We start from the raw sequence: 23,640 nt of genomic DNA on the forward strand, positions 1-23,640 counted from the left end.
TGTCCTTGTGATGACATGGGAGGAGTGAATCCCCCTTCAGGCTTGCAGCTCCGTTGCTTGTGACCTCGCCCTTCTGACTGTAACACTCCAGGTATATTACTTGACTCAACAGGTAATAGGCATCATACATCTATAGATGAATGAAAGGGGAAGCTGTCAGACACGAAGGCCGAAAGATGTCTGGGCCGTTTTTCCTATGAAACGGCACGGCACTTTTCCTTTTTGATAGAGTCATATATGCAAAGCTCCAGAGCCGTAATTCCAGATAGCAGTTGCGCTCTTTTCACGAGAAAGGAGGAGGAGGAAGAAGAAGAATACCGAGAAGAATACCTTGAGCATGTTTTTAAAAGAAGGTATCCGGTATCCCGGATATGTCGTATATAACACGGGTGGTATGAAGTGTGATCTACCGTAGTACTTATTGCTACCCCTTATGAATTACTTATAATTTATTTTTTCTTTTTCTTTCTTCCTAGGGTACTCTAGCTACCTAGATCTAGTAACTCTTTCTGGAAGAGAAACGGTGCATGCAATGTTACCCAGCTTACGCTCTTTTCCTCCGGGATAGCAAAGACTAAGTTCGAACCGAAATAAATATATATGTTGTTGAAACCAATGATTGCTATAGCTGGCAATGCCATATACTAGTAAAATCATGTCACAATACAAGAAGATATTGCATCACGAGCAGTACATTGATTGGATGTCACCGATACTATTTACAATCCCTTTCCCACCAGGTCCATTTGGTCGCCACTTTCGTTCTCAGATCGGTGGACAGAAAGCCCACCATGTTCTTGATGAATTGACCGCAAATTTCTTACTTTGATCTCCTCTATCTATTTTCCCCCGCGGATCCACTAAAATCCATACGCTTCCTGATTGATGGCCAGGGTCAAGTATGTGTTAAATGGTGAATTCGGAGTAGGAATGGACATTTACATGGTCGTAGGAAGATTTTGGCTCACTGGGCTCGTTTCATTAGGATTGTAATAGCCCGTTCTTCGATATTTTGCAATATTGGCTATTGAGAAATCGCCATATCTTTCTTTTGTTTCTCCAGACAGGTACATCATGACCCAGATTCTTATATCCATACACCCGTGAAAAGTAAAATCAAACGAAGAAAAGGAAGCTGGCAGAGGCAAAACAGGCAATGGAAGACTGTACGGGACCTTCGTAATCCACTTCCGAAAATATCACGTACAGAGAACAGAAGATGAGAAAAAAGAAGAAAAAAAGGAGACTAAAAAGGAGACTTTATGGAAAAGGTTGTGGGAGAAAAAAGAAAGGCCCCAATAAAAAAAATATTCGCACAAGAACCGCCCAAGTACACAACACAAACCCTGAATGGGAAATACCAAACATCTGAATTGTACAATGTGATATCCATCTGAAAACAGAAAGTTTTATCGAAAATTCCTTCCCTGACAGAGGGAGGGGAGAAGAGGAAATTAGCGGTAGCGTAGAGGTGAAGCATGTCCAAGTCAATTGTTTTCTTTCGCGTCAATTCATATGCTCAAGAAATCATCAGACTTTTCAAAAAAAGGAGGATACAGTCGGAGAATAGAAAAGGCGTGAAGTGATAACATCATGTAATGTAAGGAAGTGGCGTGGCTCATTTGCCGTGAGTTTCGAGACATGCATTATGATGGGAAGACTGGTCGAAAATGCGACGGAATGGCGGGTCTGAAAGATGTAAGGTGTCTCTAGGCTCCGCCGTAACACCTTCAGCTTTGCGAATTACTTCTTTCAAAGCACGCGTGACAACGCCAGCTCGAACGACCAAGTCTCGGAGAGATTGCGTATCAAAAGGAAGTTTTCTGGGACGAGGAGGATGTGATTCCGCAAAAGCGGAGTCAACCGAGCTGCGTTGTCGATAGATCAGATCCAACACAGAGTTCGGTTTGGTATTGGTAGTGACATCGGGACTGGGAGAGGTAGTAGGGCGGGAATTGGAGTGCTCTGAGAGCGATAATCCCCATGATCCATCGCTGACCCTTTTCCAAGGGTCATTGGCATTGGATGAATCGCCTTCCGAGTCGTCAAAACTGAATGTCAGCGACGAAGGGGATCCAGGAGGAGAGTTATTGTTCGAGTTATTATGATCATCATCATCAAGTGTGGCTAGGTTCACTATTCCTTCTGCCTCTTTCCAAAGCTCGCTTGATGGCCCGCGGACGATGTTTAGAAAGCTGCCTTGGTGTCGCAGACGCTTTAGCTCTTCAACCAGCAAGGTTAGTTCTTGGACCTGTCCGAACTGCCCATGAAGGCTTGCTTGGCGTTCCATGATGGCCTGAGGAACAATCATACCCCGCCGGGGGGTCGTTTTGCTTGGCTTCATAGACTCATTGGTTGTCTCATCTGCATCCTCGAAATCGAAGTCACTGTCCCAGTCTTCGCTAACGCCTTTGCTCCCAAGGCCCCATGTACCGAATTTGCCTGAGGTCTGACGTTGCTCATTAAGTGTCGGAGGGTCTCTCGTTACTGGAACACTTTGACTACGGAGATGCAATGTACTCGGAGCTTTTCGTCCTGGCGCGCGGCTGCCACGCACGTCAGGCGTATGCTTCCCATGCATGGTCCGTGGCCGCCCATCAGAACCTGCTGCTTCACGGTCACTTCTCGGCTGTTCTGACCAGTCGAAGATGTTCATTTTCGGACACGAGTCAAGCGCCTCGTGGTTGAGACTGCGAGAATCGTACTTGTGTGATTGCCTTGTCTCGCTTCTGAAACAATCGCCGCCATCACCCTTCAACGACAACATTGAAGATTGCACTTGTGTGAATGGATTGGTAGTTTCACCGGGCAACGCCGCCACCAGACTGCGAGAATCTTCGTCGTCGGTCAAGTCAGACGGAAAAGATATGTGGCTGTCACCTTCGTGCATATCCGATGCGCTGTCTGCGATATGGCCTGGCATAGTAATGGGCGTTGGCGTCGCATCTGCATCAGATTCACAATGGCAATTCCCAAGCGACTGTGAAGTAAGAGATTCGCGTGTTTCAAGTGCATGGCCATTAGAAGACTCTCCCTCCAAGGTATTCACGGGGAAGTCCTTATCAAAGATTGTCTCGATTCGAGGAGCATAAGAGCCCAAGCCACTGCTGGTGGTGAGATGGGTGCGGATGGAGTCAAAGGCGGTGTCGCTCAAGAAATCTGTCTCATCCTCGTCGCCAGATGTGAATATATGAGTATCATCGGAACCTATGACGGTTGATGCAGGGTCTGATGCAGCGATAGAATGGCGTTTTGGGCGCTGACGGAAAGTGCCTTGAGACCTAGTCAGTGTTACTGAGTCCAGGGTGAATGGACGCGATCCGATGTCCCGTAGATGAGCCATCTCTTGTTTATAGTCCTGAAGATAAAGAGGATAGGCTCTGCGTCGCGGACCCATTAGTTCCGACATCAATGACGAAGTAGCGCCGTTTTGTGCAAAGGTCGGACGACGGAAGATATTAGGGTCGGTGATGTTTCTTCTTCCATGTGTGTGAGGTGGAATCACCTGTGTTCCTTCCGTCTTTGTCGACGCTGGAAGAGGCGTCGATATTGCCCTTCTTTTAGAATAAACTAGGGGAACATTTTTGAAATTTTCGCCTTCGGGGGCTCCAGTGTCGGTTGGGGGAGACTTCGGATCCGCATCTTGCAAAGAAGGCGAGGTTTGGGAATCGCTTTCCTCCGGCGGCAATGACAATTCTTTTTGTTGAGATGAATTCGCACTGGGCTCGAATGGGTTTCGAAACTGGACTGAAGGGGAAGGAGCAAATGCATCCAGGCCAGCTTCCGCTGTCGGTTGCTTCCCTTTGATAGATGTTGCCAAAAGGAGAGCCGGGGCAGTCTCCGCATTCGGTACAATCCGCCGCAGTCCTTGGTCTTTCGGTCTTGTTGCGGTTGAGAATCTGCGCGCCAGCCTTTCCGATAAACCCTCCGGGCTGACGTCTATGTATGGACGCCAGACATGATCATCCCCTATAGCAGCAATATCAGGTTTGCTTACCGGAGGGTTCAAGATCAGACTCGGTTCGAAATTAAGACTATGAGTAGCTTTATGTCCCAAGGTCTCAGACCGCTGATGACTAGTAGCAGGCCTGCGAAAACCGGTGGGAGTCAAAGGAGAAGATGGCGCGATCCCGGACAATGAATGAGAGTTGGCATGATGGGAAGGTGGCCGCTTGACTAGTTTGTTGGGCCTGCGTTGAATAGAAGCGGGAGGGCTGGCCGGGCTACCGGGCGTGTTTGATGTAGGGGAAACGGGGGTCTGGCATGAAGCGCGTTTCTCCGGTTGGAATGACAGGCGTCGCACCCAGGAAGACGAAGGTCGTCGTATGTGCGCAGCGAGTGAAATATTCTCGAAGACTGGCTTTGGCGGGCCAGTGAAGGTCTGTCCGCGACGTCGCAGTCGTACACCTGCAAACGATGATTTCCTGCGCGACTTCTCCTCTCCCGGCTTACTCGTATCAAACGCACCATCTTCTGACCCCCGAAAGAATTCTGCGGCCAGAGGAGATTGTGCTGTCACTGATGGAAAGGGACTTGTGGGGACATGGTTTGCATTTGACAAGGATACGGTATCGTCTGTCGCTGTCGCGCATTGATCATGCAGCGGGAGGGTCTTTTTCCGGAATCGGCCTGGTCTGGAGGAGCTTCGATCTACGCGACCGAAGGCGAAGCCAGTTGGTGCAATACCGACGGTGCTAATTGCACAGAGCTGATCGAAAAGGAAGAAAGAAAAAGCCAGTTAGCCGCGACTACTTGTAAACATAAAAGGACGCGAAATCTGAGTCAAGCGCTTTGCTTCTCCCAATTTGCGCGAGGCAGAGAGCCTGTAGCCGCAGCAAAGTGGACAAGACAACCAAACGAATGCGATCCAAAAGAGATCTGATCGGACACAGAGCAGAACTCACAGTTGATACATGCTCCATTCTCAGAGGGCGCCGAGAACAGTGTCAAGCACCATAAACCTCAGATTAGCCACATCGATATCACATGTAGTTGACGACCCATCTGCATTATCTTGCACGAGGAGGATCAGCTAGCCCGACACATCTAGATAAACACCATCTCAAAAGAAGACAGGTGGAATCAGAGCGCGATCTAGCCTTGCGGTGGTGAAAGACAAAGCCACAGTGGCAGTATAGCAGCAGTATTAATTATTTGTAAAGACAATCCCAGCGTGCGATCAGTGCGACCTTAGGGTGGGTGAGGGGAAAGGGTGTCGGAGCCAGCTAGGAGGAAGCTAAAGGAATGGGGGAATCGTCGAAAAGGAATGTAGTCAAGGAATGAGGGACTAAAGAGGAAGACTGAGCGACTAGAGCTTTGGCCCGCGCAAAGTCACCGCAGTTTGTTTAACTGTCCTAAAGTCAACGGAGAGAAGAAGGAAAAACAAAAACCAAAGAAATCAGACAGCAGAAGGGAAAAAACGAAGAAGCAGTAGCAGTAGAGTAGCAGCGGCGGCAGCGGCAGCAGCAGCAGCAATAGTAGCAGCAGCAGCAGTAGCAACATGCGAATGAGAGAGGTAATAATAACAGACCAAGGTCATCGATCAACAAAAGCCCCAGTGGGACGCGGTCACTGGCTTTGCTACCCACGGGCGATGTTCTTCTGGTTCTAGTCTAAACTCAACCACTGGGAAAGGAATGGATCACGCTAGGAGTTCCACCCCCAGCACACCCAAGACCGCAAGGCAAGTCCCAATAAATTGTGGCTAGAGTCAGGGAAGCGGGAAGAGCACAAATTGGAAGGGTAAAAGAAGGAGCATAGAAAAGCAGGAAAAATAAAAAAAATATTAGTTAAATTGTGCTTTCTTTTCTTTCCTTTAGTATTAGAATAAAAAAACCGGTACGAAGATTAAAAATCCCTCCACCACAAAAGCCGTTAAATTTTCACACCTCATTTATCTGGTATGCTACGCAAGAGCTTCCACACCTGTTTGGACCACACAGCATAGACAAGGCAAGTACAGCCATCATGATGGGATTTTGGAGCTGCTACTGTCCAAGGGTTTGCTACTCAGTATTATAAAGCTAGTAATCATTTTGAGACCGAATCTACTACGTAGAGCTTTTCTGACAGCCTGGGGTTTAAAGGCACCAACTCACAGGTGGACAGCGATAGCTACCAAGGAAACCTGAAACGCCTTCTAATGCAGAATCAGAAGGAACACGAGGGTATTTATGTAAGTCATTGCTCATGTACTCCATCCATGTAGCATGCAGGTATTATGTAGGAGGGAATGTACTGACGTGGTGGACTACTTAGCCAAAGGAATAGACTGGTGTGTTGTTTAAGCTGAAATCCAATCATGCACATAACCTGGGGAATGAAACACTTACCTTGTTCTAGGTAGAGTGATCAGACAGGTAAGTTCATGATCCTACTTACCTAACTAACTAATTACCGTAGTAGTTAATTAGTATCTTTCGTCTTCAGCTGCTTACTGTCCACAGTCCACACCCAGAAACACACTACACTACTAATGGTGTTCGGAGTAGTCCGACCGTCCACTACTACTATCTACCCATCGGGCGGTGTATTTGGGTAATCATGGCGAGCCGCGATCCTTGCACCTCGGCGGCTGCAGCTGGGCCACTAGCGTGCACGATCCCACCAAGAGAGACTTGATGGCGAGGATGGGATCTGATTCCCGAACGTGTGCTGGCCTAATGAAACAAACCAGGGATCTTCAGCTCCTCCCCCCTCCCTCCCTCCCTTCCTTCCCGAGATTTTATGAGAACTTACTGGTCCAGAACGCCATATAATTGGAAGAAGCATTGAGGACGTTCAACCCTCTTTCTCTCCCTGTGTCATTGTATCCTATCCCTGTGCGAAGGGATATTACTTACTAGTAAGGCGGCTAGATTATACTTGGTTTTATCCATTTTATGCTTTGACTCGATTTAGCATCTCACCCTGTTTGCTTTTTCCAACTTTCTCAGGACCTCGATAGTGGAGATGCTTCTGCAGAGAGCTCCAAAACCGCACGAGATGGGATCGAGGTGACCGAGTCTGGTTTTCTCATGATGCAATCAGACTGCAACTGGCGTCCGAGCCTAGTACCGATCAGGACCGCTGATTCCGTCCAAGTCATGAAAACAATGGGTCCCTTTTATAACGCGGCTAAGCCATCATGCCCATCCCCACTTTTTCACTGGAAGTAGCTTTCGGCTGGCTGGCTGGCTGACTGATTGACTGACTGGCAAAAGTCACTCTCGTGACAATAATAATAAGAGATATTAATGCTATTAATTTTTTCTCAGATAGCACGGGGCCCCGGGCTCGTATCCCTAGCTACTGCTATCTAGTCTCTTACTTACGTTCTCTGCTTAGCTTACCGAGCCATTCAAGGGAGCGAAGGAGGAGGCGATCTAGGTTGGCGATCTCTGGAACAACCATCGGCAGAACATCTGGTTCCTGAGCTTTCATAAACCGGCCGGTTCCAAGGCACGGGGCCGAGAGGAACAAGCGGGATGCTACCCAGGGTAGACTTTCTCAGTCCTTGCCTCTTTTAGCGCTTCCAATCCATTGTTTTTACCCATCTTTATCCATCCAAGTTTCCCGATGTGATCAGGAGAAAAAAGAAAAAGTAAAATAAAATCCCCTTCATTCCTCCTTGCCGACCCTCTTTTCCCTTCCGCCTGTCTCCAGGATGACGACACTGAAGTCTGAAGACTCCAACTCTCCAAGGAAAATTTATCTAGCCCACTACGGTCGCATTTATTTTCCGAGAAAGGCCGAGAGCTCACGGCTTTTCATTTCCCAGTGTACCCGTGTGCAGAAATGTTCTTCGAGCGTTGCGATCCGTAAGCAAGATGTCATGTAGTAAGGGAAGGCAGCCAATTTCTGAGGCCAACTAGCTGTATCGGCCATTCTCTCGGTCGCATGTGTCAAAACTGGCAGGTCAACGGTGTATAGTAAGCTTATCTCATCGAGCACAAAGGCCGATCGCGATGATAGATCCAATTTCTCGGAGCGGAACGTGGACTGCGAGCGTCGAGCTTCCAAGGGCACAATTTCTTCCGGCCGATTGCCGGCCGGGCTAGAGCCTTGAGGTCTCCATTTTTAATTATTTGTTGTTAGGTCAAGGCTTTGTTTGTTGTATTGCTATTGTTACCTAGGCTCTGGGCCTGTTTACGCAAGACAGATAGTAGTTCCGTTCAGTGCTATTCATTGCTATGATAATTCCGATCGAACCACAGGAGTCCGATCCGTAGCTGCGAGCATTCCGTGCCCCTGTGCACACTATCCACCATCTATTGATTAGCCTTGCCTATCTGCTCCTGTTGCAGGCTTCGTTCAGAACGAGTGTGCTTTCCGGTACCTCCAGCTGTGCTGATCGACTTTCTTGGCGTTCGCTGCTACTTATTCATTCTCAACCGTCACCCGGACGGCCTTATTATAATCTGCCAAAAGCTGGTCTCCGTGTTTCAGAATCTGATCCTGGCCCCATTGGATAAGAAAGAGAAAGACTATCCTTGCTGACTGCACCCCTTCCTTCAGTGGGTGTGAAACCATCAGAAGCAGGAACACCCGCCAGCCCTTGCCTCCAAAAACACGGCACTTTACTGATGGGATAGTCTCCTAGGTGACACTGAGGGGCAAGTTCATGCATCTATGCAGGCATAACCCTGTCCCAATGATATGCTCACCATCGGGCCTTCTAGGATTGGAGTGCAAAGTGCGCTGCGGTGCGACTGACCTATCCAGATTTAGCACACTTGGTGGACAAAAAGTGCCGCTCGCTCCCTTGATTGGCGAAACTAGCCAGGGTTGCACGGCCCCATGAACAGCTGTCCTGCCTCCTGACGCGCGATCTTAGGGAGCTAAACCCGATAATCCTTGCAAGGTCCTGTCGATGGATGTTGTTCACTCTCATCACAAACCAACCATCTTCGTACGGCACCCGGGTACTCCGCAAGTGTCTCGCACTCGCAGTTGTGCCAACTGAAGCCCCTCTCCCCTCCTCGCCGGGGCAACCATGAGTGACCAAATCAACTGGCTCCTGAAGCTTGCTCAATTTGGTTGTGTGATGTTGCTTACTGCAGGTGATCAGCCAGAGAATTCTAAGTTTGATAGATTAACATAGCATCCTGGCCTGTAGGTACACCGGTATGGCAATCTACCACGCCCTTATTCGAGTGCTAGCTACTGTCTATGTGCACACTACTCCGGCTATTTTTCTGCTGCATTCGGGCTAACCTCTCAAGGCCTGCGCTTACCGAGAGGGAGGAACGTGAGCTGGCAAAGTTGATGCTCCTTCACCGACTACGCGGGGCCTACGGAGGCGTGCCCGAAAAACCGGGGCGGTAAGCTAAACACGATGATATAATCATGCTGGGAAAACAACTTTGTACCAACACAGATGGGGCGCAAGATACTGGAACCAATGAAATCATACATTCGACCTGTTGGTTCGCAACGAGGCGCTGGTACCCGCCACCTAGATACCTAGTGGGAAAAAGACGAGTCAAAAGATTATGCCACTATACTCTAGACTACCATATCTAGGCTTTGCGAGGCAATAGGGCCCAAGCAGTCATGCAAAACAGCATTGACAGTTGGAACAGAAGACCAGAGGCTTCATAGGATTACCTTCACTCGTGTGCTATGAATAAGAACCAGGCGCTACCAGCAGCATCCAAACATTGTAGCAAGAGATCCGTGATTCCGAGGGAACCATGGTACCTAAAGCCTTGGAGCGCTGGAAAATGGTAACTTCAGAGTTGGTGCATTGGAGGGGAACTACTAGGCTCACGAGTACAGTGACGAATCGGCTACGTATCATTGGTAGATGCTCAATGACAGGAGACTATATGAGCACTCCAAATCAATTGCTCGGTGAGCATGTATCGAAGCTACTCGACCAAAGCCAACATAATATGACAGCTTGAGCCCAGCTTGCACTATTTCTCAAAGAGCAGAAATTCATACCGCCTGATCTCCAAGTTCTTATATCGCCCCAAACTTCCTGGCTCAACTATCACCGCTGAAGCCTAATTGGTTTTTTCGAGGCACTAATCAATATATCAAACACAATCTATCTGAGCCCCGTTTCCAACTCGGACACTAGTGATATGGAGACATAGACCGTGGGTATTTCGGAGCTGTCCATTCGTGGGCCTGCCAGTCGGGGGTAACTATAGCATCTTTTCGTACTACATGCATTGTGATAATACCCGATAGATGCATCCTATCAGTGTTTGGGATTTGTGAGGCCGATAGCTTCGACAAGCAGAATATCTATAGATAGTAAAAAGCTCTTCAGAGCCTTAATGAGAGTGTGCCATATCTGATTATTATTCGGGCCTTATCCACTTTCAGCTTTCGCCATCATGAAAAAAGTCTCTCCGCTCAGGCATAAAACCTTCGATATCAGTGATATAGCAAGACAACCTTGCCCAGATGCATAGATACTGGGCAGCAGGAGATACTAAGGACACCGAGAGAGTGAGGTAGGTGGCCTGGCTCGAAGCAGAAGATTTGGATTTTGTAAGATGGGTGTTTGTCTTGGTTTTATTGTGTCCTGTCTATCTATTGTATCCCATTCTACAGAAGACCAAACACAGGGGCATACCGCTCTTCGTAACCAAGACATTATCCTGATTATTGTACTTTTAGCTAGAATATTGTGGCATTGATATACTCAAGCTGCATCATTCACACATGTATGGACATTGAGTATGTCCTGATAATGGCCTATCAGACTGTTAAATTGTAGATTTTTTGACCATACGAGTCTTTTGCGTATGAGATGGGTACGGTTCGACTTTTTATGTGCGAGGAATATTGATCGGTAGGCTTTCAGCTGCGCTTTGGTTAACCAACGTGCGTGGGATATGCTCACATGTACTCCATGTCGTTGCAGATGAATGCCATCAATCTGATTTGGGACTGCTCGTGATGAATAATGACAAATTTACCAGGTCGCCCAACAGTATACCATCAGAGATAGCATAGGAACGCTTTGAATCAATGACCTGAATCTATAAGATCCAAGAAAGTGTTCCCTTCTTTACATGATGTTGTATCCAGATCCGGCTGCGCCACTGTTGAGTATGGGGGCGGTGGGTCGCGTGAGCTGTCAGCCTTATTATGTAAAGTGTCTACCCCGTGCCTGAGCTAAACCCGCAACCACTTCTCCAGATTCCAGAACCCCCTTTCCCGAACAACCTAGTATACCCCAAAGATAGGGTATAGCTGGAAGCTCGAGTCATAATCGTGCCTGGAATGGCTGATATAGATACCCGTATAGAACCTATACAACCTTAAGCCATGAATCGCAGGGACGACAATGAGCCGTCTGACCCCAATGCTCCCTTGCTCCCTTCCGAGCCCCGGATAGACCAGGAACCCCAATATGAAGGTCGCAATGGGCCGAAGCCTACTACCAACTTGGAACAATCAAACGGGTGGTTTATTTACGCTCTGACCTTCTCCGCTGGCATTAGTGGGTTGTTATTTGGTTACGAGTAGGTCCGATCTGGATAGCCTTCCCATCGACGACAACTTCAAGTAGAGAGTTGGTTGCTGTCATCCGTTATACTGACACTCTGCCTTTTGAAGCACAGGTGTCATTTCCGCAACCTTAGTATCGATCGGCTCCGATCTCTCTAACCGTCCTCTAACGACATTGGACAAGAGTCTCGTAACGTCCTGCACCAGCCTGTTCGCTTTGATTGCGAGTCCGCTAGCGGGAATCCTGGCAGACAAGTTCGGTCGCAGAAAGGTTATTCTCGTTGCAGACGTGCTTTTCACCCTCGGCGCTTTGATACAAGCTGTCACAAGTGCAGTATGGGGCATGATAGTTGGAAGAAGCATTGTTGGCCTGGCTGTTGGTGGAGCAAGTCTGGTGACTCCATTGTATGTTCAGTCCTTGCTAGTCCTTGCTAAAGGGGTCCCCCCCCCAGCGGAGTATAGTTAGAGGCATTTAGTTGACCTTTTGTCTAACATGGCAACAGATACATCTCCGAGCTGGCGCCTTCCCATGCTAGAGGAAGGCTTGTGACGATACTGAGTCTCTTTATTACAGGCGGACAAGTCGTTGCTTATATCATCGGTTGGTTATTTTCCTCTGTATCTGGAGGCTGGCGTTATATTGTTGGCATTGGAATGCTCCCAGCAATTTTTCAATTTTTCATAGTCTTGACTCTTCCAGAAACCCCTCGTTGGCTGGTCCAGGCAGGGTTCGAAGAGAAAGCTACGAAAGTCCTCTCCCGGGTTTATGGGAGCCATCACGACAGTGGCCTCATGGCCAAGCAGGTTATGCGGGATATCCAGCAAGAAGTGGCCGAGGAGGAGGAAGAGTTAACTCAAACAAACAAGCCCTCCACAGGAAACTGGCAGTGGCTGACGAACGTTACGCAGTGTGCTCGCCACTTGGTCCTCGTCGGTGGTAATCGGAGGGCATTGATCATAGCGGTTATGCTGCAAGCCACACAACAACTGTGTGGATTCAACAGCCTCATGTATTTCTCAGCGACAATTTTCTCCATGCTGTCATTCTCGTCCCCAACTCTAGTGTCATTGTCAGTGGCGCTGACCAACTTCTTATTCACCTTACTCGCATTTGCCTTTATCGATAGGATTGGTCGACGCCGCATTCTCCTGTACTCAGTGCCAGTGATGGCTCTCTCCCTCATTGCTTGCGCTTTTACGTTCGGCTCAGTCGAAATGCCAAACCCGGAGTCGAGGGTACGGGCGGAAGATGCCACAAGTGATAGCGCTTTCCTCCCTGTTGTTATCCTGATATGCCTCACCGTTTATGTGGGAGCTTATGCTTTCGGACTTGGAAACGTGCCTTGGCAGCAATCAGAGCTCTTCCCCTTAAATGTACGCTCCTTGGGATCAGCCTTGGCTACCGCAACGAATTGGGGGTCAAATTTTGTTGTCGGTCTAACTTTCCTGCCTATGATGGAATGGCTCTCTCCTGGATGGACATTCGCGGCCTATGCGGCCGTATGCGTGTTCGGTTGGTTTGGTATTTACACTATCTATCCCGAGATGAGCGGCCTTCGCTTGGAGGAAGTCAAGGAACTTCTAGCAGATGGCTGGGGTGTTCAGGAAAGCCTTAGAAGACGTCGTGGTCGTCCTGGCGTGAGCTAAGGGGTTGGCTTCTGCTCATACGTGGCCCGCGTGCGGACTTTATAGACATTGTTTATCAACCGCAAGCCTATGTTTCACAAATTATTTTCTGGGATCTAGATTGAAGTATTATTTATGCATTACTTGACCTAAAGAAGCGCACATCTTACCTCCGGTAGCTGATTTTCTGTATGCACTCCTTTCCGCCTTGCAAGGCCTACCGTAGTGAGATCAAACTGACAGAGCATTGTCCCCTATCTCGAATACGCTGCGTATACTTCATTTCGAAGAGAGCTATATCACTCTTGGTTTGCATGTAGCAGTACCATCATCCAAGCGAGCATAGAGTGGTTGTCGTACTAAGGTTTGAAACATAATCTCGTGACAGGAGAATTGCCTTTCATATAATTGCACACCAACTCGCTCTTCATTCAATCCCTCCTCACTCTCAGTCCTTATGGGAGCTATATAACTTAAGCACAGCGGCCTTCTCTGACTCTCCGTATACATCCGCAGAGGAAAGTGTAAATCCACCATCCTAAACATCCTCCTGCGTGGCTCAAGAACATAAGGCAAGCGGCTTGTCACTACTGTATAGCCTCTGATAGGCATCCTCAGTTACTAGGAAGCCTGACGAAGATGAGCTCCCAAGTACCGACCATGGCGGAAAATTGCTCTCGTAACTCCTTTTTTCGCTTGCCCACAGAGGTGACAGTTCTTGCTATAACCATTAAAAATGATTGCACTGCTAAGGATGTTCATAGATCATTCAGTATATTGCTTACTTGCTACCTCGCGACATCGATATGGTAAATTTCGCCCAATGCTGCCCTTGGCTAGCAGCAAAAACACTGCCGGGTCATTCTTCCATCTGGCGAAGCCGCTTCATTGACCTTTATGATGTTACTCGACAATATGCTTCTAATGAAGTCAAAGTTGAGTATCAAATTCGAGCCATTGTTCTCTCACAATCCATCAGTTTCAAATTCGGCCAAAAGGAAGCGCAGACTCTCTGGCTGGAAGTCCTACGAGATATGCTACGTGAATCATACTGGCTTCTAGAGTCGAATGGGCCATACACTTCTAAGAACCACCAGAAGATTCGAGACATACTCTCCAACTCTGAACTTCTGAACAGGCCCGTTAGCGGCTACAGTCAGAAGGATGCAGGCTCGCCTTCCGATCTCTTCTGTGCAACCCAGTTGGTAAGCACCACAGATGTCATATAGGGGAGAGCGTAGAAACTGACTCTGACAGTGCCTGACCGGTTTAGCTCTGGATCCTCTTATGTCTGTTCAGTGTCTGAGGACAGACTATGACGTTGGCGTCGTCTATGGTTACAGGGCTGAGAACAGCAGACCAATTGTGCTTGAAAACAAGCTCGACCTGCAGAAGTTACTTCACATACGCAACTTCTGGCTTCGTCATCTTCTCTGCCCGACTGAAGCGACCTTTCACGCTTCTTATATTAACCTGGCTCCACGCTACAAGCCCAGATCATGGGGTGAGCTTGCGCCTTCTGATGATGAATTGCCATGGATGGGTTATGCATGTCAGTCACTCACCTGTTATCCGACCACACCATGAAGATAAGCGAGTGTTAACTTGTGTGTAGCATGCGTGCACCCATACCCGAGATCTCTGAAGATCCTCGAGGATCGCCAGACATGCGCGGATCTGGATACTAATTGTGCGCAAGTTCGGTTTCAGGTATTGCATCAAATATTCCAGAAAAAGGAACCCAGCTGATTCAATGCCTGCTGTGTAGTCTCTTTCAGTGAAACCCGATCCCAACCCCTTGAATTGGCCACCTATACTTCAATCAGTAGTTTCTCTTGATCCTCTGAACTTCGAACGATCATATTTTCGTGGAATACGGAGAACACCTGACTACGTCGTTCAACCCCCGGATCTGGTGCGAGGGTTCTGTGAACCAATCGCCGATTTCCAAGGGGGCTTCTCTGGCTGGCGTCGCATTTGCTTCGTGATATATCAATGGGATCAAGAGCAGCCGCCCGTTCTTTCTGCTAACGATGGCACAGAGCCCGCTCTGGATGAGAACGCAGGGCCTTTCGAGGCAAAATGGCCGCCACCAGACTTTGAGTCTGATTTTTACTTAGTACAGGTTTACGAGGGCGTGATCCTACCGGAAGGTAGAATGATGATCGGAACTTGGATAGATCTGCTGGAGACGCTGGACAAGGGTCCGTTTATCTTTTGGAAACGATGATGCTTTGCCTGTTTTTAAGCTCGTTTTTGATTTTCGACAACGTCGGGGTTGGATGAAATACATGGCAGGAACCCAATTTATCCGTTATCACACATGAGATATGAAAGTTGAAACTTAAGGAAAATGACAATCTGAAGCCTACTCCTCGATATCCTTTACCTTCTCCCATTGTCCCTTGAGGTTTTCCTTCCACAAGCTGACCTTGTTATCGCCACCGCTCACAGCAAGGATGTTTCCACTAGGGCTCCAGCTGACGCGCCAGAGGACAGTGTCGAACTCGAGTTGCTGGCTGGTCCACTGGCCAGGGTTTGACGCATCGGAAGTCCAGATCCGGACTGTCTTGTCTTGAGAGGCAGAGGCGATGTAGGACTTGGAAAGAACGCTAGGCGACCAAGCGACATCCCGGACCCAGTCGGAGTGGCCTTCCAGAGTCTGCGTGTTGTTGTAGGTCTTGGTTTCCGGGCTGCAGAAGAGTAAGGGTCAGCTTGGTTCAATTTAAAGACACAGTATCAGTGCGTAGCGGCTCATGATGCATACTTGTAGTCCCAGATCTTAAGCAGGTTGTCGCTTCCACCAGTGACGAACCTCCGCTGCTGGCCCGGTCCAGGGTTGGAGCTGATCAAGCTGCCAGGGGCGGCGGCAGGTGCCCAGCTGATAGAGTTCACACCCATACCGTGGGCGTGGAAAATCTGGTGAGTCCAGCTGTTGTCACGGAATTCGAGAACGCTAACATGTCCGTCTGAGGAGGCGCAAGCCAGGAGACAGCCACTCTCATGCGGAGCCCAGGATACCATGTTCACTGAAGCGGTGTGTAGAGAGAAGTCGAACACCTTCGTCCAAGCGCCGCCAGCGACGGGTGACGTGGCGTTCTGGTGTTGTTCGCGCCAGATGAGCACCTTTCCATCGTACGAAGAGGAAGCGAGGATAGTTCCGAATTTAGGGTGTGCCTAGAGAATTCCAGAGTCAGATAGATAGTTCACTAGGACAGCTTGACAAAGAATGCCATTATGACGTACCCAAGCCACACACCACACAGCTCCTTCATGTCTGTTCACACACGGCCGAAGGTTGTTAGAATCGATGGCGCGTAAGATCACCAGGGAGTTCTGGATCCTCACCCCTTCAATGTTTCAATCAACCGATGTGTCTCTCCTTCAATTTCAAATATCTTTATCGTCTTGTCCGATGAACATGTTGCCAATCTGCGGCCGTAGTAGTCCAGGCCGGCATCGTGCTATGCGCTGCGGTCAGTCTCAGGGACCACACAGAAAGGGTCGAAGCCATTGCCACGATGGCGTATGAGGAGCTGTCTCGCTTCACGTACAATCATCTCATCGTGTCCGGAATTGGAGATTACTTGAGCAGCCTAGTTGCCTGGACGTTAGCAATGTTCATGGGCAAATCGCCTGAGACCATTGGGGGGGAGTTGGGGACATACCATATTGATCAACTTTTTGCTCGGAATTAAGATCGACTCTATAGGGTAAACAGGGACGTGAGCTCGTGGGTGGCCCTGCCGGGGAGTATTAGGGGGGTTCTTGGGGGGTAAGAAGGCGGTGGTGGAGGGCCGAATCAACACGCAACAGGAGAAGCAGCAGCAAAACACCGCCAGCTTGTCCGTTTCGCAAGTCAGCCGCAGCCCGATCTTATCTTATCGGCTCAGTCAGCCATCTCCAGTCATGCTCGTATACACGTGATCCGGGGGCCTCGGTAGTCCTCGGTCGCTCTGCCCCGCGGCCTGTTCTCTGGTCTCCTTGGCTGTTACTACTACTCTCTCTTACTTGCCTTTGCCTCCTCTCACATTCGTATTGTCTTCTGTTGGACTCACTTCTTTGCTTGTTCTTGTATATACATCCTGCATTCCTAAATACTACTACCAGTTGCCTGTTCACTACGCTTATTGTATATCCTCTTCTCCTCAACACAGCAAGCAATCCGACACGCTCCATTCTCTCAGCTCGTGTTCAACCTAGTCGGCACCATGAGTGATGCTCTGTGTGGCCCCTCGAATGCGCTGCAGAACTTCCAGAAGCATGCATCTGTTGATCGTACCCTTCAGCAAGATAGAATTATTTCTCGACAATCGCCTTCTCAAGTGAGTCTCTCGCCGTGAGCGTGTTTTGCCGCATTGTACTCATGGAATTACCAGGGGTTTCGATCTCAAAATTCAAGCCAAGGGGTTCTCGATCCCGAGTTCGCCGCATTTGAGTCCGGTCTAGCAGGAGCGCCGCTTCACGATGTACAGCATGCCGGCCCTTTCGTTCCTCCCTCTCAGCATTTCCCCGTACCAGGCCCGGCAGAATCGTCAAATTGGGCGGCAGACTTTCAGAATATGCATATATCGGGACCTTCGCATTCTTTCCATCAAACATCAGGACCATCAGTAGCGCCGATGGCAGCCATGTCACAACAGGGTTGGCAGAATGAGTTCGCTCAGCAGCAACGACCCTCTTTCCAGCAGCATCAGCCACATGTCCAAGGGCTTCAGCCAACCTTTGCACCTCGCTTCCCTATGACTGGTGCTGCTTTCCCCCCCGCGCAAGCCACCGCAGCAAACCAGCAACCGATGGCCGACACATTTGATGAATCGGCGTTTGAAGCTGCATTTGAGCAGGCACGGGCAGACATGATGTCGCAGGAAACCGAGACTGCACCTGTTCACGCTGAGGAAGTCGTGGAAGAGACGAATTATGTTACGGCTGAAAGCACGGAAGAGAAGATCAAGATAGGGTCGGATACCATTCCCCAGACCGAGAAGAACGATCAACAGGCACGGGTGAATGATGCGGACGAGCTCGCCCGAACTGCGGGGCAGCTTTTAGACAGTGTCAAATATGATCAAAGCCAGAAGTTCAGAGAAAGCAACTTCCTTGCCTTGATGCGCCGCATTCGCGACCGTGAGGTTCAGATCGAGGGGGATGAATTTCGCGAAGTCAGTACCAGCAGTCCGTGAAATGAAATCAAATTCGGCTGGCGTGGAACGAACGCTGGTATAATCAAGTCTTTGCGCGCCGGCCTTTGTTTCTGCTAATCAGTATCTAGATTCCGCATCCATTGCACCCAGGCGGCAAATATTATCCGGAACGTCGGAAAGCACGGCAAGGGCAGACAATAGGAGATACGGACCATCATGCCCGCGGAGACGCTACACCCAACACTACGAGTAAGTTTGTGACGTGCCAGGCGGCCTATTATTACTTCGCATGATGGATCAAAATGATAGGCTGGAAAAGCTAACCGGGTTTCACCGAATAGCCGCCATGCATGGGATTTCGTCTAAAGGAAACTCCACCTCAATCACAAGTGGAAATAATGCGGAAAGCTCACCTGGTGGCTTCGGCCCTAGCGGTGATTACTCTGTATACAGGGATTGGCATCATGGGGACCGCTGGGCTTAAAGTAATCATTTGACTTTCCTATTCAGTTCTTGGGGCTAGGAAAGGGAATGTATCGGACTAGCCGGTTGATTCATGGTCTGTCGGGATCACGCAAGTGCCGAGCAGTCCTTGTTGGTTGGAAGTGTCAGACTCTAATCCGTCAGAATTGGCTGTGCCTATTCAGATGCTCTATTCATCCTTTAAAACTCCGGGGTGGCACCGCACAGGGACCCTTGTTGTCTCTGAATCGACACGTGACCCCTATTCCGCCTATTGATGGGGGAGAACAATATCACAGCCAGAGCACGTCAATTCGAGACGCAGGTGGCATTGTTATGAGACAATGTTGACCGTTACGAGCTGTGTCATGCATTCCTAAGCCATTCTGGCGCAATGAGGTGTCGCTTTCGCCTGCTAGTGGATGGTGTCGAGAGAAGTTCGTTTAATGATGCATCCTTGTTACCTGGATAGATGTTCTGTGATGGCGCTTATTTATGTCAATTGCATGCTATTGTTCTTAGCGACAGTGACCAATCCCAACCAAACACTCACTCCACCCATCCTTTCATCCTGTTCTTTTAAGCCCGGTCTCCATTCCGTAGGACAGTCTTTCCTTGCCACAGTGCATCACATCTATACCAATCTTTGCATCCTTCTCTATGACTTCTAGCGCTTATCAGACCGATTTCTACTCACAATGCTTCCACCATCTGAATCCATCGTCCATCAATCCCACAAATTAGTCGAATCACAAGAAAATTCCGACCAAACAAACACCATTACACCGCCACCTCCATACTCTCCTTCCGCTCACAATCCCCAAAAAGAACTTGAAGCCGAAGATGCCTCCTCTCATGGGGAGACAGACCAACCCAGCCTCATAATCATCCATATCGACGCATCAATGAGCATTCAGGGCAACGCAAATAGCATTATTCTCCCATCAGCTCCAGCTCCAGCTCCAGCATCAGCCCTCAATACCAAGGCATCACCCGCTCCCATTCTATCCTCAACATCCACCTCTACCGTCCCACAATCAACCCCATGCCAGCGCCATTCCAAATTGACAGACATGGCCACATCTATCATTACTGCTTTGCATCGCACAGGTCATCTCAATTCTGATTCCAATCCTACGGACCACTCTAGTGCAGCAACAGATAGAATTACATCGCCACCGCCATCTGTTACGCTGCATATCAACACCGGGATCAAAATCCTGGGAAGTGGGAACGTAATCTGTGTGGGAATGGGTGGACAAAGAGCAATGGGGATGAATGTGCCGAGGAGGAAGAGGAGGGCTTCTTCTGTAAGTTTTGTATTCTTTCCTTTCCTTTCCTTGAATTGTTTTCGCTTGGTTTATCGTTGGGAAATGGTTGTATGGGGTTGTGGGCTTATGGGCTAATTAACTGATTTTCTGGGAATATAGGAACCCCCGGAGGTAGCTACTACTGCTGCTTCTGCTGCTAAGAGGGCGCGGTAGTGTGCTTACCTCTTTTCTCTTCTCTGGCGCGTGGTATGGAATTAATTGGGTAGTTGTAGTAGATGGAATGCGGAGTAACCTTTTCGCTCTGTGCGTGTGTGTGTGTGTGTGTACTCTTTCATCTTCTCTTTACCTCTTGCCTTATTGTGCGTCTTGTTTGTGGTTTTATCTGATTTTGTTTACTCCTTGTTCTTTTTCTCTTTCTGATGGGCTTGATAATGCTAAGTGGGGATAGGACATGAAAATACGACTGGCTGGAAGGGGAAATAATGGAATAGATTGATGATATATAATAGCTGGTATAGAGAGCAATTTCTTTGCGGAGTCCTTAGTATAGTGATTAGTTCTAGTTTAGTTTAGATTGCCTGTGATTCATCGAATAGAATGTCATCGTGTTCGTGTGTTTTTGAGTTGGTTTGCATCGCGTGTGGTCTTGTTTTTAGGATGATGATGATGGTTGGACCGAGCACCCCTCGTATGTATATATATCCATAGTTAGTTAGGGCCAACTGCAGCTGTCTAATAGAGTACTTATATTCAGAGTATGAAGTCACAGAACGATACAGTCACTAGTAACCTATTCAAGACGAGTAAATTTCCAAACATATAAACTCTCTTTGCATCTTCTGCTATGACGCCGAAACTATCATACAACACATCAATCGATAGCAAGACTACTGAGGTAGCTAGGTAGCTACCACATAAACGTTTCCAGTTTGATTGCCCACACAAAGAGGACAATAAATCCAGAATAGGCAGGAACACCATACATACTTCAAAAAGAGAAAAGAAAAAGAAAGAGAAAGGTGCCCACCAGATCCTCGTAACGTAGTATACCAGCCCAAACAGACCAACACCACACTGAAAGCAAAAGTAAAATAGAATTGATCACCGAATATTTTAGAGTCCTTACAAACCCAACCAAACATGATGGAGAATGAAATAAAAGTGGCCCAGACCTATCGCCAGAGAAGCAAGGGTAGGTACCAATCCATCAAGAAGAACATATTAGGGAGAATAAGAAAGTAAAAAGTAAAAGGTAATGGAAAGTAGTTAAGAAGTTTGGAAGTATGGAAATAATGAGAAACGCCTGCCCCAACTATAGAATAGAGGTTCATTAGAGATATCATCAATCAGATAGTACATTGACTGGGGGTGTGTGATGTGCTTGTTTTGGCACGGGGAAAACACAAGGCAGGCTGGTGGGAGGTTGGGGGGGCCTTCTTCGACGAGGATTCATCACGTCAGGGATACTTCGTAGGATATGTCACGAAATAGCCGGCCTGTGGAGAGAAAGAAACAACATGGAATCAGACTCTGGCTCTGACCCCTGCTTGAGGTATCGTAGCAGGGAGAGGGATCGACCTCACCTCTGCCGTATAGGTACAGAGCGTAGAGCCGGGGGTCAAAGAGAAACATCTACGCTTATGCAATCCACCAAGTCTACTACCGGCCGATGGGCATATCGTGACGGTGTAGATCTCTGGACCACTCGGGGGCCACCTTGTCTCGTTCGTACAATAGACCACAGTTGTGGCAGAGAGTCTGTCGCAGTTAAGTCAGCATGTAGTTAGTTAGAGATGTGGCATATAGATCTTACTCTTGGGCCTGCCGGACCATCTCGTACGGCCCAAACGGCCGTACCCCAGACCATACAGTTGGTGCATCTCCAAGTTTGACGCTCCCTATCGAACAAAGAAGGTGGTCAGTATGCGCACTATGAAGAGATATTAAAGGTATGACAAACCAGTCGGCAAGTGTACCGCCACCTCCACCATAGCCAGCTCCTGAACCAGTGTCCGGAGTCCCTCGTCCTCCAGGGGTTCCTCCTCTCCCTGAGGGACTCAGACTGCGGAATCGTCTCTTTCGTTTGCTCCGTTCGCCTCTTCCTAGCGGCGTTTCACTGTCGACGTCAAAGTACCCACTGCCCTGTCGGGAGGCGTCGGGCGTTATGCCCGCAGTGGAGGAGAATCTGGCCGTCTCTCGACGTAGACGACGAATCTGACGTTCGCGATCACCCTCGCGCTTCTCGATTTCCTCCTTTGACAGTGTCTCCACTTTGGGTTCCCATTCGTCGCCCAATCCCTCGGGATCGTAACGCCAGCCCGCCTCCGCGCCGTTGGCAGCTTGATTGTCGATCTCGTTACCATAACCACCCATGCCGCTGATAAGTCCACCACTTTCGCATACTTCTTTTTTGAGTCTCAGAGCGGCCTCGTAGATGCCATGCGCAATGGCTCCGACCCATTCCCCACCCAGACCAAGGTCCGCGCACGTAATCCTGGCAAACTCCTCTGCCATGCCTGGAGGGTGCAATAGAGACCATTCAAATTTGTCCGTGTAAAGCTTATTTTGCAAGTTGATATTCAAGTTGATCATGCACCGATACGCGTCGTCCGGGTTTAGTATGCTGTCGTTCACGAGAGGCTCTTTGGTCACCGTTACCTGGTTAGGTCTGCTGTCAGGTGTCGCGGCGTGGGTGGAAACTGGTGTAGCAGATACATCTCGTGACAGGCCAATCTGCGGAGCTGGGGGCTTTGGCTGTACGCTCTGGAATAAAGGGTGCAGGGCAACGCCGGCATATTCTTCCAATTGTTGACGGATCTGGTTGCTAATAGCCATCGTCATGGCCTGTGGATTCGGTAAATCCATATCGCGAACGAACCCTACGGCGAATTCTTCGGGAGTCGCAAGAGCCTCGTGAAGATTCCAAAGGAACGTGTCTTTGATGCGATAGGCAGGCAGCGCCTCTGGCCGTCTGTAGGCGGGCAAGGTAGGGTTGATACTGGGATCGAGGACTGTTCGCGGCAAAGGGAATGGTTCTAAAGGTTGATGCGCTGGGACCTCCAGATCAATACGGATAGGTATAAGGGTAAGAGGGAGCTGCGCTTGAATTTGCAGCTGATCGGCGCAACTGTGCGAAGGGAGAAGACTCCAAGTCAGTACCATAAACAAATGCCGGAAAAACACAGAGGCGAACTGGAAACGCTTAAAGAATCAGACTGAGCGGCACATACGCTGGTCGCAACATCCTCTTGATCATCCAATCGCGAAAAACCCCTTGGACCTCAACAGGGGCGTGGATCTCTTTCCCCAGCTTCTCCGCCAGCGGCACCTTGTCGAACGTTGACTCCTCCCGTCGAAGGCTCCTTAGCCCAGTTGGCCGCCGAGGTCCCTCGCTGTCCTCGAAGTCTTCATCATCGTAACCATCTTCCGCATAATTGATGGCGGCGGTTCCTCGCTTGGTCGTCCGTGAAGTCGGGCCTACTTGGCTAGGTGGGATGATCGGGGTGAGAAGCGCATTGCCATATTGGCGCACACGAGGCGGGTATGATGTGATGTAACCTCTGAGAGGGGACATGTTGGCCATTTAGCTGGTCAGGGACATGTCCCTTTCAGACACTGCGCAAGTCGGTCGGCGAACAGGGCCGCGTACAATCCGCTGGACGAAAGGGCTGACAGCGGAGGATTGA

The 23,640-nt window shown here is 49.0% G+C and overlaps 8 protein-coding genes across 8 annotated transcripts; 5 read left to right on the forward strand and 3 right to left on the reverse strand.

The window, feature by feature from the left end:
* Window positions 1–1,618: 1,618 nt before the first annotated feature.
* Window positions 1,619–4,922, reverse strand: AKAW2_51078A (uncharacterized protein; the record flags this gene model as incomplete). Its single annotated transcript, XM_041690966.1, has 2 exons — window positions 1,619–4,708; window positions 4,905–4,922. 2 exons carry the CDS (start codon window positions 4,920–4,922, stop codon window positions 1,619–1,621), a joined length of 3,108 nt encoding a protein of 1,035 aa, XP_041544499.1.
* Window positions 4,923–7,645: 2,723 nt separating this feature from the next.
* On the forward strand, window positions 7,646–8,047 carry AKAW2_51079S (uncharacterized protein; the record flags this gene model as incomplete). Its single annotated transcript, XM_041690968.1, has 2 exons — window positions 7,646–7,799; window positions 7,854–8,047. 2 exons carry the CDS (start codon window positions 7,646–7,648, stop codon window positions 8,045–8,047), a joined length of 348 nt encoding a protein of 115 aa, XP_041544500.1.
* Window positions 8,048–11,268: 3,221 nt separating this feature from the next.
* Window positions 11,269–13,098, forward strand: AKAW2_51080S (putative MFS myo-inositol transporter; the record flags this gene model as incomplete). The annotated part of the gene is made up of 3 exons (XM_041690969.1): window positions 11,269–11,465; window positions 11,560–11,856; window positions 11,955–13,098. The coding sequence occupies 3 exons, from the start codon at window positions 11,269–11,271 to the stop codon at window positions 13,096–13,098; spliced, it is 1,638 nt and encodes a 545-aa protein (XP_041544501.1).
* A 618-nt stretch (window positions 13,099–13,716) lies between these two features.
* Window positions 13,717–15,307, forward strand: AKAW2_51081S (uncharacterized protein; the record flags this gene model as incomplete). Its single annotated transcript, XM_041690970.1, has 5 exons — window positions 13,717–13,785; window positions 13,842–14,282; window positions 14,335–14,629; window positions 14,693–14,787; window positions 14,846–15,307. 5 exons carry the CDS (start codon window positions 13,717–13,719, stop codon window positions 15,305–15,307), a joined length of 1,362 nt encoding a protein of 453 aa, XP_041544502.1.
* A 138-nt stretch (window positions 15,308–15,445) lies between these two features.
* sec13 (GTPase-activating protein SEC13) lies at window positions 15,446–16,748 on the reverse strand (the record flags this gene model as incomplete). The annotated part of the gene is made up of 6 exons (XM_041690971.1): window positions 15,446–15,770; window positions 15,845–16,254; window positions 16,324–16,354; window positions 16,426–16,541; window positions 16,632–16,673; window positions 16,746–16,748. The coding sequence occupies 6 exons, from the start codon at window positions 16,746–16,748 to the stop codon at window positions 15,446–15,448; spliced, it is 927 nt and encodes a 308-aa protein (XP_041544503.1).
* A 540-nt stretch (window positions 16,749–17,288) lies between these two features.
* pex20 lies at window positions 17,289–18,260 on the forward strand (the record flags this gene model as incomplete). Its single annotated transcript, XM_041690972.1, has 2 exons — window positions 17,289–17,402; window positions 17,457–18,260. 2 exons carry the CDS (start codon window positions 17,289–17,291, stop codon window positions 18,258–18,260), a joined length of 918 nt encoding a protein of 305 aa, XP_041544504.1.
* Window positions 18,261–19,381: 1,121 nt separating this feature from the next.
* On the forward strand, window positions 19,382–20,167 carry AKAW2_51084S (uncharacterized protein; the record flags this gene model as incomplete). The annotated part of the gene is made up of 2 exons (XM_041690973.1): window positions 19,382–19,993; window positions 20,114–20,167. The coding sequence occupies 2 exons, from the start codon at window positions 19,382–19,384 to the stop codon at window positions 20,165–20,167; spliced, it is 666 nt and encodes a 221-aa protein (XP_041544505.1).
* Window positions 20,168–21,477: 1,310 nt separating this feature from the next.
* On the reverse strand, window positions 21,478–23,537 carry SFH1 (putative RSC complex subunit Sfh1; the record flags this gene model as incomplete). The annotated part of the gene is made up of 3 exons (XM_041690974.1): window positions 21,478–21,712; window positions 21,768–23,081; window positions 23,185–23,537. 3 exons carry the CDS (start codon window positions 23,535–23,537, stop codon window positions 21,478–21,480), a joined length of 1,902 nt encoding a protein of 633 aa, XP_041544506.1.
* Between the last annotated feature and the right edge of the window lie 103 nt (window positions 23,538–23,640).

This window comes from Aspergillus luchuensis, chromosome 5 (genome assembly GCF_016861625.1).
Source record: "Aspergillus luchuensis IFO 4308 DNA, chromosome 5, nearly complete sequence".
NCBI lineage: Eukaryota > Fungi > Ascomycota > Eurotiomycetes > Eurotiales > Aspergillaceae > Aspergillus > Aspergillus luchuensis.